Here is a 19,616-nt window from a genome sequence, read left to right as displayed (position 1 = left end):
TAACATGACAGGACCAGGATATAGATAATCATTGTCTACTTTTAAGAAATTAAAGTACATATGCATAGATCCATGGGTGTGCATATGTGTGTGTGTTTAAAAGAGTATATCCTGAGGCATGCATGTTTAAAGTGCACCTGTCCAATTTGACAATATATTTCTCTCGGGTGCTTATAGAAACAAAGGTGAATGAGGTCTTGGTTAAAAGCACTTTTCTTGCTTGTTAAGAATATGTAAACACTTTAGTATGTATAGTCTGGGCACAGGTTCATAGGCTGTTGCAGCCATGTCCTAGACTGACACCTTTGAAGTGAAGACAGGTTAAGTTTCCTTGAGTTTAGTGAATCACCCCTGAAGGTGTTGAAACTGCAAATTAACTATCATGACTGCTAACATCTGAAAGTGATCACTTTCACAAAACAGTATTGGAAAAATCACCACACACTGCACATGAACCATGAGGTGCCCTGTACATACATTAGGCTGGCATTCTGGCCAGGCCCTGGTGACCTGTAATGCAATTTGGGAAGCTCAGCAACCCACATTGCACTATGGAATGCTGAAGAGAGTGGGAAGAAATCCAGGTGTGCACTGCCAAGGAAGTATTCCAGGCTCAGGACACCAGTATATGCTTATTTTGCTTGCCAGGTGCACTTTAAAGCAAGCCTGTGCTTTGGCCATTTATGGTAAAGCCCATTCAGGGCAAAGCTACAAGTTTAACCAAATCTCCCCATTTCAGGCAGTATATACTTACCATTCCCTCACTGATGTAGCACTTCATTTAGGCCTGGGAGTTGCAGGAAATACCATGTTCTTCCAGGTATGGAGGAGCATGTAATTCACTACAAGTGACAGCATGGGGCTAATCAGAGATGCCACAGTCCACAGCCATGTGTAAACTACGGCTCCCCTGACTTGTAGCTTACACAGGGCTTTGCTTTTACTCCTGGCAGTTGAACAGCATGCTTAACAGAGACAAAACAGGTTAAGCTTATGCATCTGTGGAGGTCTGTTTTGCCCTGCATGTCCACAGTACAGATTTACTTGAAGGCTAAAAATCCCATACTTGATGGCATATTTTTTTATCTAGGTATTTTATGACAGGAAAGTTAGATACACTTACTGACAGATAGAGCTCAGCTGAGTGAAACAACTTTGCTTGTACCATGAGTGTAGAACGTTGTGGTAGACAGGCTCTGTTTGCTGCTGCAGGCCCCTGGCTTTTTGAACCATTACTTTTTCTAAACAGTTCATCAAGAGTAAAAAGCAGACACGGGTAAACAATTTTCATCTACACATTTATTTGTGAACTCTGTGTTTTGCCTGGAGTTCTTTTCAGCCACAATGTAAGAATCCATTTGTGGAAAGTCCCAATGGAGATCTCCGTTCGCTGGGGAAATAATTCCTTTGGACTACAGTGGCTGCTTCATCATATTCTATTGAACATAAAACAAAAATTTTAGGGTGGGCAACTTTAACATTAGTAGCTAGGAATGTACAGAAAGATATAGAAAGGGAGGGCCACCGATCCTGAAGCAAATGGAATATATAATATACTGATACCTTAATAGAGATAAACCCAATATTAAAAGCAAAGTCCCCTACATTTTATTAAGTGGACCATATAAAGAGGGGGCAATGGCAGTATTTATTATAAAATGTCTGTTGATTTCCCTAGACTATTCTACAGGTTTGAAGAAACAAGCCTGCACAGACAGGTCCTTAGCAGGCATTTCAGGGGAGTTGTAAGAACAAGGGCGTCAGAAGAGCATTGGTTTCCTCCTCGCTGTAACTGGAAGGGTGCAAACGGAAGGAAGGCCAGTGAGTATGTCTGCAGATCATCTGCACAAGCAGAGGTGTTACAGATAATGCGTAAGCTTTGGGTTGTAGCACAGGGCAGAAGGGCAGATGGGAAGGAAGGTAAACAGATTGCCTGAGTGTTTGTATGAAAAAGCAGCTCTGTAACCTCGTACTGCAGTTCATCTAGAGTTCAACATTTAAGGCCTGCATGGAAATACTACACTGTTTCCTGGTTTCTATCTGTCTTACAGTCTCCTGTACGTTGGCTGCTCTCATCTTCCAGAGCCACGCAGCTACTCAGAGTTACAATATCACTGGGAAACTCATCCTTCAATAGAATACCACGCTCCCGGTTACAGTCCAGCTCCTCAATGAATCCATACCAGTAAATCACCAGGCCAGGCCCAAATCTGAAATATAAAAACACATATACAACATTTATATTTACTAGGTTGAAAGTGACATTTAAACATGATAACCAGGGCTACATGTACACATTGTGCCTGCTTCCTAGGGCAGAACAACTAAAATAAAAACCAGAAAGTGCTATTGAAGGAAGCATAACATCTACTTTCTCATCAGAACTGCATAACATTGGAGTATACAATCCAATAATCCAAAGCCTGCACTGGAAGGGGAGATGGATTTATGTTATTAGAGCTGTAGAATATTGAGTCTAGTGTCAGTAGACTTTGGAGCTCTCCGGTTCCCCTTCATATAATGAATGTAAATGCAAGCTTCCATGGGCCTATCCACACCAGGCAAAAACTGTATTTTAGTAATAACTGTAAAACCCTTTTCTTGGAAGTTCATTGAGGGACACAGAATTAAAAACAATGGGCTCATACTGCCACCTACAAGACGATTTGGACCCTGGCAAAAATAAAACCAGTGACCAGCCTGGTATAACCCCTTACAGATCTAGTGATGTGTGTCTTGACAGGGAAGGGTGGAACCCTAACCTTAAGACCATAAACTTGAATGATGATTTGTCTGAACCACCTAGAAATGGGGGCATGAGAAGCGGATTCCCCATTGTGGGGACCATCAGGGATGACAAAGAGAGAGTCTGTCTTTCTAATGGAAGCAGTGGCTGTGAGGTAGACATGCACAGCACAAACTACATCCAACCATGTACTGGGGTCAGACAGAGGGATGGAAGAACAATGTCTTGGCTGAGGTGAAAGACTGAAACCACCTTGGGGAGGAAGGAGGCTCTGGGCTTTAATACCACCATGTCCTTCTGTCAGATGAGAACATTTTCTCTACAGGACAAAGCCTTCAGACACAAGCCGTGTGGAGGTGATGGTGACAAACAATACAACTTTGTAAGTGAGATTGGAAAGGGAAATGTCCCTGATGCCTTTTATGCGTGATGGTAGCTCTTCCAGGAACTGGACTTTCTGGCTGTTAACATTGTGGGGATCACTGAATGGGACAGGCCCCTGTCCCTCATGAACGGGACTTCAACAGCCATGCCATTAAAGCCAATGACTATGAAGCAGGATAGTAAACTGATCTTTGGGAGAGAAGATCTGGTCAATCTGGAAGTGCCCACAGAGCATCTGCTAGGTTGGAATACCACATCCGCCTGGGATTTGATCCTGCTGAGCAGACAAGCAAGGAGTTTCGGGGAGGCAAGGCATAAATCAGGTTGTACTGATCCCACAGAACCACCAGTGCATTCACTGCTTGCACCTGGAAACAAATCTGCTTAGTTTGTTGTTGAACCTCCTACCCAACCTGTCAGGCTAACATCCATCCATCTCAAAGATATAAGCAGAAGGATTTCTCCAACTTCAGAATTGCATTCCTGAGCCACCAGGACAGAGACAACCTGGTCCTTGGTGTCCAGCGAATTGGTTTGTCCACAGACTGAAATTATTTGTCCCATGCTACTGGCATGTTGAGCATGCAGGGTCCTGGAGTGAAATTGGGCAAATGGGACTGCATCAAAAGAGGCTACCATTAGCCTCTGGACTCACATGTAAAAATGAAGAGTTGGCCGACCCATCGACTGAAGAGTCAAAGTCTGTTAGCGGGGAGTTTTCATTTTTACATTAATTGAGTGGTGTTTAGGACCAAACCCAGATATTTCAAGCGATTAGTCGGTTCCAATACAGATGTGTTCAGGATCAGATCTAGATATTCCAGGGGATAAGTCAGTTTCAATGCAGACCTCTAAAGGTTCAGGATCCAACCTAACCTTTTCAAAGTTTGAACTGTCCACACCACATTGTTGGTCAGGACCTGTGCTGACTGTTCCCTCAACAGGAGGTCATCTAGGTACCCCAGACTGAATGGCAGGGCCACAAACTAGAAGCACTGGAAACCTACAGCAAACCAAAATAATCACTGATGTTCTGGAAAAAAGGCACAAGCAAGTACGTGTCCTTGATGTCTACTGAAAGCAAAAGTCTCCCTAAATAAGAAAGGCCATGACAGACCGGGTGGTATATATACACAACTTATAATACTTAAAGATCATACTATGCCATCTTTGTGCCAATGTGCCCCCCAGTACACTGATGTCTAGCATCTAAAGGGTTACCTGATAGTTTTGAAGTTTACAGTCCCTCTTTCATGCCTGGGTGACTTCTAACCGACTGCCCCGCTGTGCCATCCTTCTACCTGTATGCAGATATCTGGCAATTAAAGGGTTGCTGAATAGTGCAAAATTTTTTAAGCACTCTCTATTGTAGTCCTCCAGCTACAGAGGACTACAAATCTCAGCAATCCATGATTGCTGGTTGCCATTCTCCATTGCTAAATAATCATGGATTGCTGAGATATATGGTCTTCTATAGCTGGTTGTATTTGCCATTGTCGTATAATCATGGATTGATGGAATCTATAGCCCTCTGTTGCTGGTTGCCATTCTCCATTGCAGAATAATCATGGATTGAGTTAGAGTACTTCATAATTAGAAAGAAACTGCCCTAAAATCCTTAGTCTGTATTGTTTTAGAAAAATGTCACCTGTCCCTTTATGAAAAAGTATCGGTAATTGGTATCGCCAAGTACCTGAGGGAAAGTATTTGGTCTTGAAAAAATGGTATTGGTGCATCCCTATAACGCACTTACACTGCTTGCATTTACAAAAGTACACATAATGATGTATACATGAATAAAGAGCAGCATTGATTTGCATCTTTTATATCTGCCTGGAGTTCAGCTTTACCTGGCACAGAGCAAATTTGATATACTGAAGAGATTCTTTTCTAAAAACTCCTAGAATTAAAATGCTAGTATTAACCAAATGCCTAGACTGGTTGTGAATACTCACACTCAATGTAGTCTAACAGATTTTGCCACAACAATTCATACACAGAGAAGAGGCAGATGTTTACAGAATAAATGTCTCAGAAAGTTATATAGGACAGCAAAGAAAAAAATAATACAGTTCATGTTTTACTGGGGCAGTAATATAAGCAGTAAACATTCCAGCTTTTCATGGTAGGTCCGCTGGAAAAACGTTTCAGCATGTTATACCCCTACAGAGAAATATCAGTGCAAAAGTAGAAGCAAACCATCACACCGCAATGTCATTTCAGCTATACGTCTGTGCTGTTTTATTTTAAAAACAAATTTATAAGATACACATATCAATACCGTTCTTAATTTGTTACACTTAGACTTGGCTGCCTGCCTCCGTATCCATTCCTCCTACTTCAGATGGAGAGATCCCTTGGGCAGTGTCAGGAAACAGCCCCCTGAACTATTTGGCCCATGAGGAAGTTCAGACCTTCAGCCTCGGGTTCATAAACAAGTAATCACCATCAATCAGAGAGCCGCTACACATCAACCTCACCTCGCTTATACAAACATGCATGGGGGCTGCTATGACTGGCCCCTCTCCCCTACTGAGAGCACATATAGAACAGACTACTCTGGCCATCTCTGGGGCTCCACCACTGAGGCTTCATTTACATCATTCATTTTAAAATGGGGCTATAAATTAGGACTTATGGACCTTTAATTTTTTTTATATTAGCTTTTTTTCTCTTGTTAAAGGGTCATGAGAAAGACATTTGCAGTGGCTGGCATAGTATAAATAGTTGAAGTACCTCTGTGCGTAAAACTGTCCAACATATGCACAGAGATTTTTAAATAAGGGACTAGATTTGAAGAAAAATTAATTTTGATTGGTTGTTTGGGCAAGTGCATTTTGCCTAATTTATTAATAAGTGTCTCTGTCATGGGAGCTGCCATTGCAGGCTGCCTTCTGAAAATGCTAGATCTATGTGTATGACTCCAGTATGTTTCAGTAATAGTCTTGGAACAAACATGCTATAAATGAGTGTCAGAAAAATGTCAGAACTACTTATTTCTATACTCGTTAAGGTTAGTGACTCAGCATCGAAGCTTCAGAATGACAGGCAGGAAACTAGCATTTTCAAATGAGTGTTCAGTAACACTGAAGTAGTCTCTCATGACAGGGTCCCTTTAAATGGTGTGATTGAGTGACCATGTGCTTCTATGAAGTTTAAACACATTGCAACACATTCCTCTAAGCCCATGAAAAAGGAGCGTCAATGACCATAAGAACAAATATAGACCTTTAAGAAGCTTACCCAGTTTACATTATATTAATTATTTTGGGTAACATGCATTAGGGGGAGTTAATCAAAACTGGAGCAGATTTGCATAGCAACCAATCAGCTTCTATCACTAATTTTCAAATCTCAACTGAGCAAACTGAAGAGAGATGCTGATTGGTTGCCATGGCCAACTGCTCCAGGTTCTCTCTGCTCCAGTTTTGATAAATAAATTCCCCCCCATTCTTCCTATAACCTGATCAACTCCTCTGAATTATGCTAAAGCTGGCTTTAATACTTTAGAGTTACAAAGCTGGAGCGAGCATGCTGTAAAGGAGTGTCAGGAAAGCATCAGAATTCCTTATACTTGTTCCACATCAGAGACTCAAAGCATGACAGCCATGGAACTAACATTTATAAATGAGAGGTCAGCAACGGCAGCCACAATACATTTCTCTTGATAGAGTCACTTTAAGGATGAATGGTGAGCTGACCAACCAAAAGTAAGGAATGAGAAGCAGGAGAGTGGAGCAAGCTCTTGACTTTGAAAGGCAAGACGGATATATGCAAAATAGGGTGTCCTGGGATTCAGCAGTTCCAGGGGGCTTAGGAATACATTCCAACTTACCTGTAGGCACTTCAGGATGCCTGCTACTCAATGATATTTAAACATTTCACTTTTTTCTTCCAGTGGACACAGTTTTTTTTACATTTCTCCCATTCTTAACCTAATGTACCAACACCTTTCTCCTGGGTGTGCTGATTACTCAAAAGTCAAAATAAATTTGTCCCCTTCTGGTCTCCATTCATCGATTTGTGATATCCGTTCTATCATTTTCTATTAATAAACAGATTTAATGAACTTCACCAGTTTTATGAGTGATTTCTTTCTGATATAATCCTTTATCTTCAATGGAGAGAATGCAGGGAAGCTGGAAAGGATCATTTTACTCTAGGTTGCATGTCTTTTCTGCCAGTTTCACCACTTTTCCCCTTTGGCCTTGTTTTTATGCAGCATTCTTGTTTAATGCCATTTTGAATGTATTATGTTGCATTCAATGGTTTTTGCATCATCCACTTATAAATTATATCTAAAGTTATTTGAGATGTGAAGTGGTAAGTTTTGTGACAGTCAGGATGCTATAGTGAAATCCCAGCAAATAGCTAAACAATATATATCTGGTAACTGTTTTGCCTGTGAAAGGAATTTTAATTCTGTTCAACACGTCTTGTAATCCCGGCACCCCTGTCAAACAGCCAGGTCCTTGACCTTCAATGCAGCATCAGCACACCCCTGACCTATGGATTAGAAAGTGAAGGAGCAGCAGTTCATTGATCAGGTTATCCCTGTGCTCACTCTTATGTCAGCACATATGCACTTCAGCAGAATATGACTGTCCCTTTTCCTTGCCGCTGTGCAGGGGGTTGCAGGAGGCTGGCATCCCACTAGCTGCATTAAAAAATACATTTAATGATTTTTAATTATATACATATGCATTTTCTGCATTGTTTTTTTGATCCGTACAACATGAAGGGCCGGTTGTTCATGCGCCCAGAGCTGCGGGAAGAAGCGTGCGGGCAGCTCATTTAAATCTATGGCGATGGAGTTGTGCACCCTCACACACTGTTTTCCGCAGCTTTGAGTTTTGATAGCCTCACACAGGCTGCATGGCTGCATATGGCCTCAGATGCAGCCATGATGGATGCAGGTCCGAACACCATCTGTGTGTGGCTGTCAGAACTCAGAGCTGCAGAAAGCAATGTGTGAAGGTGCACAGCTCCTGTGTCTCCACAGAGTTAAATTTGACAACATCAGAGGGTGATTGACAGTCATTTGGGTGTCTGAAAAATCAGGCACTGAGTCATGGACAGCTGCACAAGAAAGGAGAGGACCCCGTCGGCATACCTTATCGGACCAGATGAACATACCCTCCTCTCTTTGCTGGTGGCCATCAATAAGATGGCCACTGGCAGTGAATTGCATATGATGTGTCTGCATAATGACTTGTAGTGTATAATATAATGATGTGCGCACTGGATGACACCCGCACCGGGTGACGCCCCTGTTTGAAGGCTCCCATTGCTAAACTATTATTCTAAAAAAGCTAGTTGCTGGGCAGCCATGCTAATGTTCACATCACTTTCTGGATTTCTGACATGGAGCAAATATGCAGACCAGTTACGGTCTTCCCTCTGACTTTCTAACCGGCATGCTTGATCAAAGTCAGTGACTCAAAGTATTCAACCCAGAGATAGCCAGGCAACTAGTATTTGTAAAAGAAGGTCAACAAAGGCAAGCCCTCTTTTTCTCTCAGCACAGGTTTATTTTAATGATTTTGTTATATATAGGCCCCATATGTAGTTTTTTTTCTCAGTGCACACACGAAAGTCAAAGTAGACCCCTGGCTGGTTGCTATGGTTATTGCAGACACTTTTCTTTCCTGTAGTTTTAAGCCTATATTTATAGCTTTTTTTCACCTTTGACTTCTAAATATTTAATGAAGCAGATAAACCTGCGTAACGGAAAAAAAAAAAATACACAACCTTCATAAATTTATAAAAATATTATAATTAGCAACCACTTCTACATTGCACTATAATGTCCTCTCCTGCTCATTTCTGCCGTTTCTACCCGTTTATTAACTTTTCAGTGAACTGGCCCCCCTCTCTCTTCTATAGAAGGTCTACTCTGATTTGCGGCAGCTTTGTGCTTTTCTCTATTACTAGGAACTCAGGAACAAAGTATTATGATCCCATAATACTGCTGCCATATATTGTAACTCTGCCAAACTTTTAATCATTCCTGTTGCTACCACGATTCAAAGATGGATTTTTACCTGCGAATAGTTTGAAAGTTGACATTCTTTGATGAATGTATATATCTACACTGATAATTCTACATTTATTCTGCTAATTCTCTTTAGGGATAATTCAGATTAGGCTGGAAATAATGGCTGAGACAGGATGCATGGTGTCTGTGAGCAGTGACGAAAGGATGCAGTGCTATAAGATTACTCAGCATCCACCAACTCGGACTTTTTTTTTTGCATCTCGGCAGCTGGTCTTTAAAGCCAGACTCAACTCTGGAAGCTTTGTCGCTACAAGTCATCCCCCAGCTTAAGTTGAGCACAGGGTTCACCAGGTGATTTACGAGGGCCTGCTGGGAGATCCTGCCAAAAAAAACACTGTGGGGGAAGATGCCTGTTACAATGTGAACTGTTGAGTTCACTGCAATGTCATGTAACAGTTTATATGTGGATTTATGGTGGGGGTTTTCAACAGCAAGGAAGTTCAATTTCATAGAAATAGTCTGTCTTTTTACACTAATCACGTGTTAAACCGCCTAAACCTGGGCGACCCTAGGGTTAACCTATTCCTTGCTTGTCAATTCAAAGCCATTAGGAGCCACTTACTTTTAAAGTGAAACTGTCACACATGCAGGCAATTCAAACTGAGCACATGATGTTAAAATGCATAAGAGGTCACTGCATGCTAAAACAAAATCTATGGATCAATAGATACAGGCAGATGAAGTTGCAATCGGGACTTTTCTGCAAAGGTCAAGCTTGGCTCCACACCTTTCTGGCACCATATTGGTTCTTTGACATGACGAATGGGATCACTGACCAAAAGGAAGCCTTGCGGAAGGTGCTGGGCCTAGGTAAAGTCACCATTAGCATAAAGTTGCAACTGCCCACATCTCTAGATTGACTTTGATTCAGCTTTGGTAATGGTAACTTGTGATAATGCATGTATTCATGGATATGTTTGTGACAGGTTTACGTTAAAGCAGGAAGAAGCATTTGTGATCAGGCTAGCTGATTAAAAAACTGACTACACTTTTCTTGAGAATGACATTTCTCTGATTTTTAAGAAAAATGACTTAAATAACCCATCCATACTAAACCTCATGCATGAAGGGATTTTCACTGCCAGCTGTTGCATTAGGACACCCGGCGGCTGTCTGAATACCCGAACAGCATCCAAGCAGCCTACAATATTCTACCCGGCTCCTTCAATTATTCAAATGAAGATTGTTGAGCCGTTGCCAACAGGGCCACCATTGCTCCAATGTTGGCCAATTCAGCAGGAATTGTCTGAAATTTGAGCTGTACATGAATAAACTTAAGATGAGTACACACTGATAGTTTTCTTTCTTTTGTTCAGCCTTGAAAAACATCTGACAGATTCCTCCATTCACATTAACAGCATGCATGGACCAATCTCTCACTGTGCCTAATCTGACAGCAGCGTTGATTGGCTGCAAGTACTGTTTGCCTGACAATTTTCCAACATTTCCTTACGACAAAAGTAGATCTAACCATCGAGTTTTGTCGATGGGGTTAGGGCCACCCATGGATCGAATGAATATCTGTTGAATCGCCCAAAATCCAATCTGTGTGCTACCCAGCTTTAGGGCTGGTTCACACCACATCCAGTGCATTCTGGCACAGTTAGTGGCTGGAACGCAGTGGATCACATATTTGAAACCTCTGTCATTCATGTCAATGGCATCGCAGCCACGCCTCCCATCTGCAGTGCAAACGCCCGCACCAAGACAAGTGGTACAGTAATGCCTGTGACCCTAAACCAAAATGAGCTCTTAAACCTTGCGTTACAGGGGAAGCCCCACTGCAAAGGTACATTTTTTCAAATTCCTGGAGTTCTTCTTTAAGCTTTCACATTAAAAAGCCCAGAATGCTTTGAAAACTGCCATGGCTACACCCTGTATTAAATGTTGATTTGTGCAAAAATGTTATATAAACTTTTTAAAAAGATAGTAAAATTAATAAAAAAAAACCCTTCTAGTTTTTCCACTGAATACAACTAAATCAAATTTTTGGCATTTCCCATTCCCTTAGTTGTTGGCCTGGCTGACTTGATTAAAATATGGTTGAAATCTCCATTTTGCCTTTAAGCTTGTGAGGCTGATGCACAAAATTATCACTTTTTCAGCATTTATGTAGACAACGGCACTTTTTAAAATTCAATAAGAGGGACACACAACGATGCAGTTACTGAGATCTCGAGTCATAGTCACAGCAACAATGGCCTGCAGGAGCATATCACTGAAATGCAGCTCTGTCTCTGACAGGGATGCCCTAGCTCTAGGGATGTAGTAAGATCTGTGCGGAACACATTTTAACTCTTGCTGGATATTATTGATGCTACCATATCATCACAAGTCACCATGATTACTCATCATCCTTCATTTACCTCTAATCTCAAAGCTGCATGAATTGCTTTGCCTGTGTGTCTTTTCATTATTCTAACATATTCAAATATTTCATTCACAGAAATAAATATTACATTCCTGCATATTAAAGAAAATCTAAACCCATCCACTAAAATCTCATATAAAAACGGGACCATGCTAAAGTAATATCAAAAGTAATTCTCAATTTTTTAAATCTGCAACTTTTAATAAAGTAATATCTGGTGATCCTGCCATGAACATACCAGGTTCAGGCCCTTCTTGTTATAGGGTGACAATGTTCTGCCCTGACTCCCAATTGTGCTCCTACATTGTCAGCTGGATATGCAGGCTTCCAATGCAGTGTCTCCATTTTAACACACATTACGCAGACATGGTCCTCCATTGTCACCATGAGGTAACCTGATCTGAGAAATTTTATGATGCCATTGCTGGAGTGCATATAGACAGGAGGTGGCTGCAAAGAGGCTGCAGGAGATTGTATCTCATATTATCTCAAGTCATATTAATCCTCCTCTGTCTTGGCTCTTTCTTCCATTCAACAAAATAGATAGCTCATACGGAATAGATATCGCTCCCGTTCTAACCTAGCCCCCCTCCTCAGATGCATACTTACTGCAATCATGCATTTCTAACACAGGGCCAATAATCGGCATGTGTGGGTTGAAAACAGCATGTTTAAAAGCCTGTGCTGCCACTGTCATACAGCTGTGGTAACGAAAGGGCAAAAAGTCACAATAAAAAGAATAAAGTGAAAAAAAAAGTGTTGGGTTCCCCTTAAAATCCCAGCCAGGCCATTCTGTATGCATGCAGCCTGGGTGGCCAAGGTAGGAAGGATGGGGAACATGTCCCCCCCTTAAACTAAATCAGGCCATATGTCTTTTTAACATTGGGCGAGGTTACATGGAGACAAGGCACCGTGTCTCACTGTTAAGGGATAAGGTCTCTTCCCCCCATCCTGTCCCACAGATATATTTCCCTCGAAGAGTAATGAGTACATTAGTATCCCTTATAATTAATTCCCAAAAAAGTGCAAAGTAAATAAATACACCAACACCATGAAAAAGACCTTCATTAGCAAAACAATTTAAATAAATGAGGTCTCCCAGTGTAAGTAATCGTCAATCACGTCACCCTGCGATGTAAATCCACTGTCATTCATGACGACCTGCCATCTGATATTTCCCCACTGCACTAACTGTGCTATAAGGCATGTTTCCACCGCCAGGGATCTTGAGTGATATCATTGACAATATTTGCTCATGACAATGTCAGTATCAGTGTGTTTGGATTCCAGGACCTACTAGGGGTACAAACAAATAATGTACACCTACAGTATTGCAGTGAATGTCAGGAGTAGCAGAATTTTTTTTTTGGGTGGTGGGTCATGATAATGGAAAAAAATATACAGCTAAAATGTAAAATTATTTTTACAACTTTGGGCTGGTTTTCCTTTGATGAAAAAAAAAAAAAAGATATAGGTATTTACAGCCAAGTGAAGGCTCCATTTGTATACTTCACCTGGATATACCAAGTAGTTTCAAAAATATGTGCCATTTATTAACCCTACATCATTAAGGAGTTAATAACAAAAAAGAAATGTAAGTAACGTCCCTTGGTGTTAATCCATTGTCAAACATATTTGCTTGGTAATGCTGGTTGTGTGCACGAGGCCTTAGGCTGTCCAGAGACAAGGATATACATTATATGGACAAAAGTTTAATATGGAGTTGCCCCACTCACTGAGAAATAATGAGCCCCTCAGACTATAAATACACAGGTTTCCCATTCAAGGAAACCTGTGCTGTGAGAAACAGGTTGTCATTGTTGACCACCTTCCTACAATTTTAGTTAATTGCTTGCTCTGTTGATCTAAAGCCATCAATACTGAGTCTTTGGGCCCATTCACAACCCATCCAGATCATCTGCAGAGCAGACCATATTGTTTCCGGACCCAAAATGCATCCTAATGTATCCCTATGCTATTCTTGGCCTCTATTCACACCAGCGCAGTCTGTTCCAGACCAGACCAGACAAATACTGCATGTCTCATTTTGTCTGGTCTGGAATGCACTGGAACTGCTGGCAGGTTCACACCATTTTCGGGACTAGATCTGGACCAGATCTGGTCCGGAAAATGGTGTGAACCTGCCCTTAGACCTGGAACAAGCAAGCAACAAAGAAATTGAAAGTAAAATACCGGTATATTAAATGAGCTTTAAAACTGAGGCCTTTCCAATGTGCTTAAGCTGTACAATGAGAGCTGGGTAAAGCTGCTTGCCAGCCCCCTGCCAAGGTACAACCGTAAGAATGAAGCATGGAGTCGTTCCACCCGAATAGTTCCTATGCCAGCTCACTAAAAGGATTGTATTGTTCTATGATTTATGTTTATAAATGCCAAGCTACAAAACTCAAACAGAAAGTCACAATGACTAATCTTATACAAACGGACCGATTTGGATTATTTCACGGTGGCTGCATCATTAATTAAAATACAGGAGACTATTTTTTACCAAATATTGAGAGTCACAACTTAAGCAATGCCCATTTCCCTAAATTTCAAAAATCAGCGTCAATGACTATTTAAATAGGATGATTAGGTCTTAATACTCAATTAGGCATGCCATATATTCTGATGATCCAGAGATAACACATTAGTATTGAATTAACAGAGCCAGAACCAAAATGAAAATTATAAAAACATGTAAGTTTTTAAGGGTCCATCAAACTGCCATATTCTGTTGATAGAGTAAGTGGTCATCAAATTATGCATTACAAGTTGTAATGCTGACTTGGCCAGGCTGTACTAGCACAATTGTGGAGCACTGTTACACTGCATATAATTGTACTTAGTACATAATATGTATAAACTCACATAATGCCAACACTTTCCCCAATACAGAACAGCAGGTAATTATGGAAAACAAAGAACAGATCGTAGCCTTGTTAAAGTGTATGTACAAGAAGACTGGAAACCCCTTGAGGGAAGCCTTCTATGTAGTAATACAGAAGAGACCTCACAGGTAAGTCACCAGAATCGCTTCTGTTGTAAAGCCGACAGTCGGCTTTACAAGTTTAAACAGAGTCCCGGCGGCAATAGCCGCCGGGAGTCTGTTTGAACAGCCCCGATGCTGGTGACGTACACTGTACGTCGTCAGTCACGAAGGGGTTAAATAAAAACAACTCTATCATACACATAAAAAACCTGAATTTACACTGTTGTGTTTACAGAGACAGTGTTCCTACAGCATCCATTACCCTATTAATATCACATACAAGTCAATAAATATGGTTCTTAGCCATTCACTGTAACACCTAGTTAAGGAAACATATACAAATATACATATTTAAAATCCAGTATAGAAAGAAAACCTCAACACTGTCCTTATTCTTAGACTCTGGAAAGCAGAAAGCTTGCCAAATACAAAAATTTTTACAGGAATTTGGCTATTGTTTGGTTGGATCGGGACAGAGCTTATTTATGTCCTTATAAAGTATTTTTATGTAGTGGGAAAAACCATGAAAAGAGTAAAATTGACTCTTTGGGATTTCACCATTTTAATCAATATCAGCAGTGCCTGAATACCAGATACACAAGAAAGAAAATTAATTGTGTTATATTATTCGGTATTACATTGATGTACTATGAAATTATAGAGCTATAAATCTGTAGCATTTATATACTGTGTGATCTGGTATGCAGCTGCCGTTCTGCCTCAGCACTCAGAAGTTAGTCAGAATTCGGTAATCCACTTCCAGCTGAATTTAAAGTCCAAACGGTCCTAAAGATGTTCAAAAGTGCTATGTTTCAAATTTATTGTTTAATGACAGATCAGCGTCCCCAGGTCATTTGGGGACGCTGATGTGTCAGCACAACTGGGCGGAGCCAGCCATGAGATCAGAGATAGCCCAGCTGTCATTTGCGGAGTGAACGGCTGGCCTTCGGCAGGCTGTTAGCCCCGCTCAGTCGAGCCGAAGCATATGCCTTCGGCTTGCCTGAGCCGCTTGGTCGCCTTTGGCTGCTGTAAGGGCTATAGTGAATAGCCGTACAAACTAAACAAATTTTTATGCTATTTTGGATTCGGCCACTGGCGCGTTCTGAGCATGCGTTGGCATCCTGGAGGAGGGGCGCATGACGTCACATGATGCAGCGCGTTCGCAGGGTTGCCTGACAGCACAGTTTTTTGTTTTTTCCTCGGGTGCAAAAGGAGCTAGCTATGGCTCTAGATATGACAGTCAACATAACAACATATGGGCAATGATATCTTATTTAAATAAATAATCTGACACTGCAGTCCAAGGTTTCTCAGGGTAAACAGTGATACACGAGGTTAGCATAGCTTGTGCGATCACTATTGTTGAGAAGCTGTAGTGGGAGGGAGGGGGTTGTATCATACCTGTACATCCAACTGTCCTAACGCCTATGTGCACTTTGAACAGTAAGCAGTACCTTCTTTGTAATGAACACATATGGCTGCACCCATGTGGATACAGATTTAACAAACCACACATAATAAAAAGGTTTTTGAAAGAGCAAAAGTGTGGATAAGTTTATTTACATGAAACTGCTTATCCACAGTTGCGCCAAGTAGTTGATATATGTCTACAATCTCTGCTCTTTGATACCTGATCTCAGCACCAGTGGTTGTGATTGTTAACAGTCAGGACCAGGACCTTTCTAATCAAAGAAGATTAAAGCTGAATGTATGGGCACATTTGGTAGAATTCATATCAGAAAATGAAGTCCTCTGGCTAAATTTAAGGAGTAAATTCTAAATTTTGTTCCACAAATGACAAATACCATTTTGTGCAAATATATTTGTTTCAAACAAATGTTACCAATCTGAAATGTAAAAGTACCTCTTTTATTTATGTTTGAAATACCAAGAGAAATTTCCTCAAGAGTAGTTTGTGTCTCTGCCCCCTACCATAAGTCAATCAAGTAACTGTCAGTCCCTCATAGAAAGTCTCCCCATTTATGTTTACAATAGATTGTGGAAAATCAATCAGGGGAGCACATTCCTATCATTTAGGTAGCATTCAAAATTCTGGCAGACTAGGATGGGTTGGGTTCCTAAAAGCTATAAGAAAAACATCATGCCATTCATTTTGCTATCAACCAACCATTAAAAACGTAATTACCGCTGGGTTTCTAATACCTCCTCTTCCTTTTGTGGTGTTGTGATTCCCATGTTTCCATTGTTGTACCAAATGGGACAAGAACACAACTTTTTATTTTCTGTGCTACGTTGATGAATATAGCGCTGGGTTTTCAGTGCATGCCAAGTGTATTCTGCTGGGTTTTCCTGCAGGTGCCATCAGTCCAGAAGCAAGACACCTGCTCCAGTGTAAATGAGCGGGTGCCAAGGTTCAGGTGTAAGCAGAGCAGCAGAACTGGAGTGTCAGCCGCAAGCCATTAGCTCTCAAACATCTCCTGCTCTTAAACACCTCTTAATTTACGTACAAATTACACGGTGTGCATTTTAAGCCGCAGCTTGATTACAGACTGTTAGGCTGCATGACAAATAGGTCGCAGGCAGTCTCCCTATGTGCATGTTTTCACTTTCGAAGGCATTATGCTGGAGGAATGTGAAAAGCCGCTGCTACATTACGGAGTGGGATGAAGTATTCTTTGATTATACCTTCGCTGAAGAATTTCCTGGTCCGCATTGCTTCTCTGAAAAGATGCCTGCTGCAGACTTGGCAACAATGCCTCTCTTTTGTCTACACAGAAATTGTTTTCAGGAGATGAAAAGGAGAAATTAGAAAAGAGATGGGAGGGGGAAGTCTGTCCTCTTCTTTTAAAGAATGTTTACAACACACTTGGAATAATGTTCACCTTGTGGCACGGATCACCTGGGATATCAAGTAACCGTATTAAGAAGCCAGACATAGATTATTTAGCATTAAGCAGAGCTCCTTATTAAGTAAGAGAATAATCTCAGGGCACAGGCAGGCTTGTGCATTTCCCATTATTTACTAATTCCAGTTCTTGCAAATCTAGTATAAGAACTACATGGGAAGCTACATTGTACAGCATGCACCTCATCAGCTTATACCAATCTACAAATTAGCACCATCCTCAAGTCTTTTATTAATAAATATTTGTACTTTTTTTATATGTAAATATTTTTTTAAACAGATACATAGTGCTATGGAAAGCACATTGCAGGAGTATGTCTCTGCTTCATTCCATGAATATGCAGGACATCAGATCTTTAATATTTAGTAAAAATAAGTAGGGCTGCAACAACTAATCGATGATAATTGATAATGAGAATCATTGTCAACGATTCTCATTATCGATTAGTTGATTCTGCAATTAGTTGATTTTGCTTGTTTCATGGGCTTCACTGCCATCAGCAGAGGAGCGGACCTGATGGAGAACTTTCTCCCTTGGTCCCTCCTCTGCTAATTGACAGCAGACAATTGGTGGGTTTGAATTTATAATAACCAATAGCGGCCTGGCTGTTGCTCTCAGCAGCTGGGAGCACCAGAGGCACAGCGGGGGGAACGGGGAGCACCAGAGGCACAGCGGGGGGAACGGGGAGCATCAGAGGCACGGAGGGGGAGGGGGGGAAACGAGAAGCAACGGTGACAAATAGAAGTGGCTAATAGTAGGCTGGCTGTTGCTCCCAGCCACTGACTACTGTTTTTACATTTAGCTGTGGAAGTGAAGTGGAAAGGTGACTTCTAATGTCACCTTAAAGAGACCCTGTCACCTCCAATGTGCTATCACACAGGGGGCTTGTGAGCCCCCCATGTGATAGCCAGGACATAAAAAAAAAGTTTAAAAGAAATAACATTTAAAATACCCCCCCCTCCAAAAAAAAGTAAAATGCATGCATACTAATGGACACACAAGTCGATTGTGACGATTGTGCTACACATCAGGTATCGCCGCGTGCGCCATAATGATAGCAATAATTCTCAGGCCAATATTCTTGGTTAACTCTCAACTGATGATTATTGGTCAGAGTCTTTCAATTCACATCTAATAAACTAATTAAAATGTCTAATATAATACAAACAATTATTAAAAAAATTAAATAAAAAAAGGTGTGAAAAAAGTAATTTTTTTGTTTGAGCCCAACAAATTCTGCTGCGGGATGTGCATTGTGGTGCCATTCATTTCAATGCACCCCTAACGTGCCTCCCGTCTGCAAAGCAATTGCTCGCACTGGAACGCGCAGTACTGCAATCCCGTTCTTGCCAGTGCGGTGCAATTGCAAAAAATTTGCTATTCTGAAGTAAACTTTATGTTTGTAACACTGCATTTCTGTATTTTATTTTAAATAAAAGATGGAATTTTTAAAAAATCTGATTAATCGAAAAAATATTTGGCCAACTAATCGATTATGTAAATAATCGTTAGTTGCAGCTGTAAAAATAAGGCTTGGTTAGTTGATCCTAAAGGAGAACTATGAGGTCATGCTTTTCACTCACCTCATAGTTCTAGCCGACCTGTGACAATGAGACTGTCACAGGCCGGCTCAGTAGATCGGGAGGTGAGCGAACACATACCGGCGTTCGCTCACCTCTCGATCCTGTCACGGCTCTCTGCAGTGACAGGGGGAGGGGCTGGATTCCCCTCTCCCTGCTCCGATCCGCCAGCGCTGCCTGGCGGAACGGACGGGGGAGGGGGCGGGTACAGCTGGCTCTGCCTCTAGATAGGCAGAGCCAGCTGTCACTCACGCAGCTGGGCGGATCCCGGCATAATTGTCGGGATCCGCTTCAGCTGTGGCGTCTCAGTATACCGCAAGCAGCAGCTTGCGGTATACTGCGGCATCTCAGTATACCGCGAGCTGCAGCTCGCGGTATACTGAGCCTAGGGAGGACACTAGTTTGTGTCCTCCCATTACCCTAAGGAGAACTATGGGGAAAAGCCTTAACCCCATAGTTCTCCTTTAAAGGCCAAAACTATTTTTCTATCTTGGATAGAGTAAGGGAAGGCTATAACACCGGTCAGTTTTTTTTTTTTGGCATATGTGTCCCATTGGGGAGATTTCACTTAACTCCCTGTCCCATAGCCATAACAGGAAATGAGAAGAAATTCATCCAAAG

The 19,616-nt window shown here is 41.4% G+C and overlaps 1 protein-coding gene across 1 annotated transcript in view; it reads right to left on the bottom strand.

The window, feature by feature from the left end:
• Positions 1 to 1,637: 1,637 nt before the first annotated feature.
• The window catches only part of CUNH15orf41 (chromosome unknown C15orf41 homolog), a 307,340-nt gene continuing 289,361 nt past the window's right edge, over positions 1,638 to 19,616 (bottom strand). The window contains exon 12 of the mRNA XM_018562822.1: positions 1,638 to 2,210. Coding sequence (XP_018418324.1) covers positions 2,018 to 2,210 — 193 coding nt within the window. The 3' untranslated portion in view covers positions 1,638 to 2,017. The remainder of the gene's footprint in view (positions 2,211 to 19,616) is intronic.

The sequence above is a fragment of the Nanorana parkeri genome, unplaced genomic scaffold (assembly GCF_000935625.1).
Source record: "Nanorana parkeri isolate BGI_ZX_2015 unplaced genomic scaffold, ASM93562v1 scaffold602, whole genome shotgun sequence".
Lineage (NCBI taxonomy): Eukaryota > Metazoa > Chordata > Amphibia > Anura > Dicroglossidae > Nanorana > Nanorana parkeri.
This window is presented reverse-complemented; position numbering and strand designations above follow the sequence as displayed.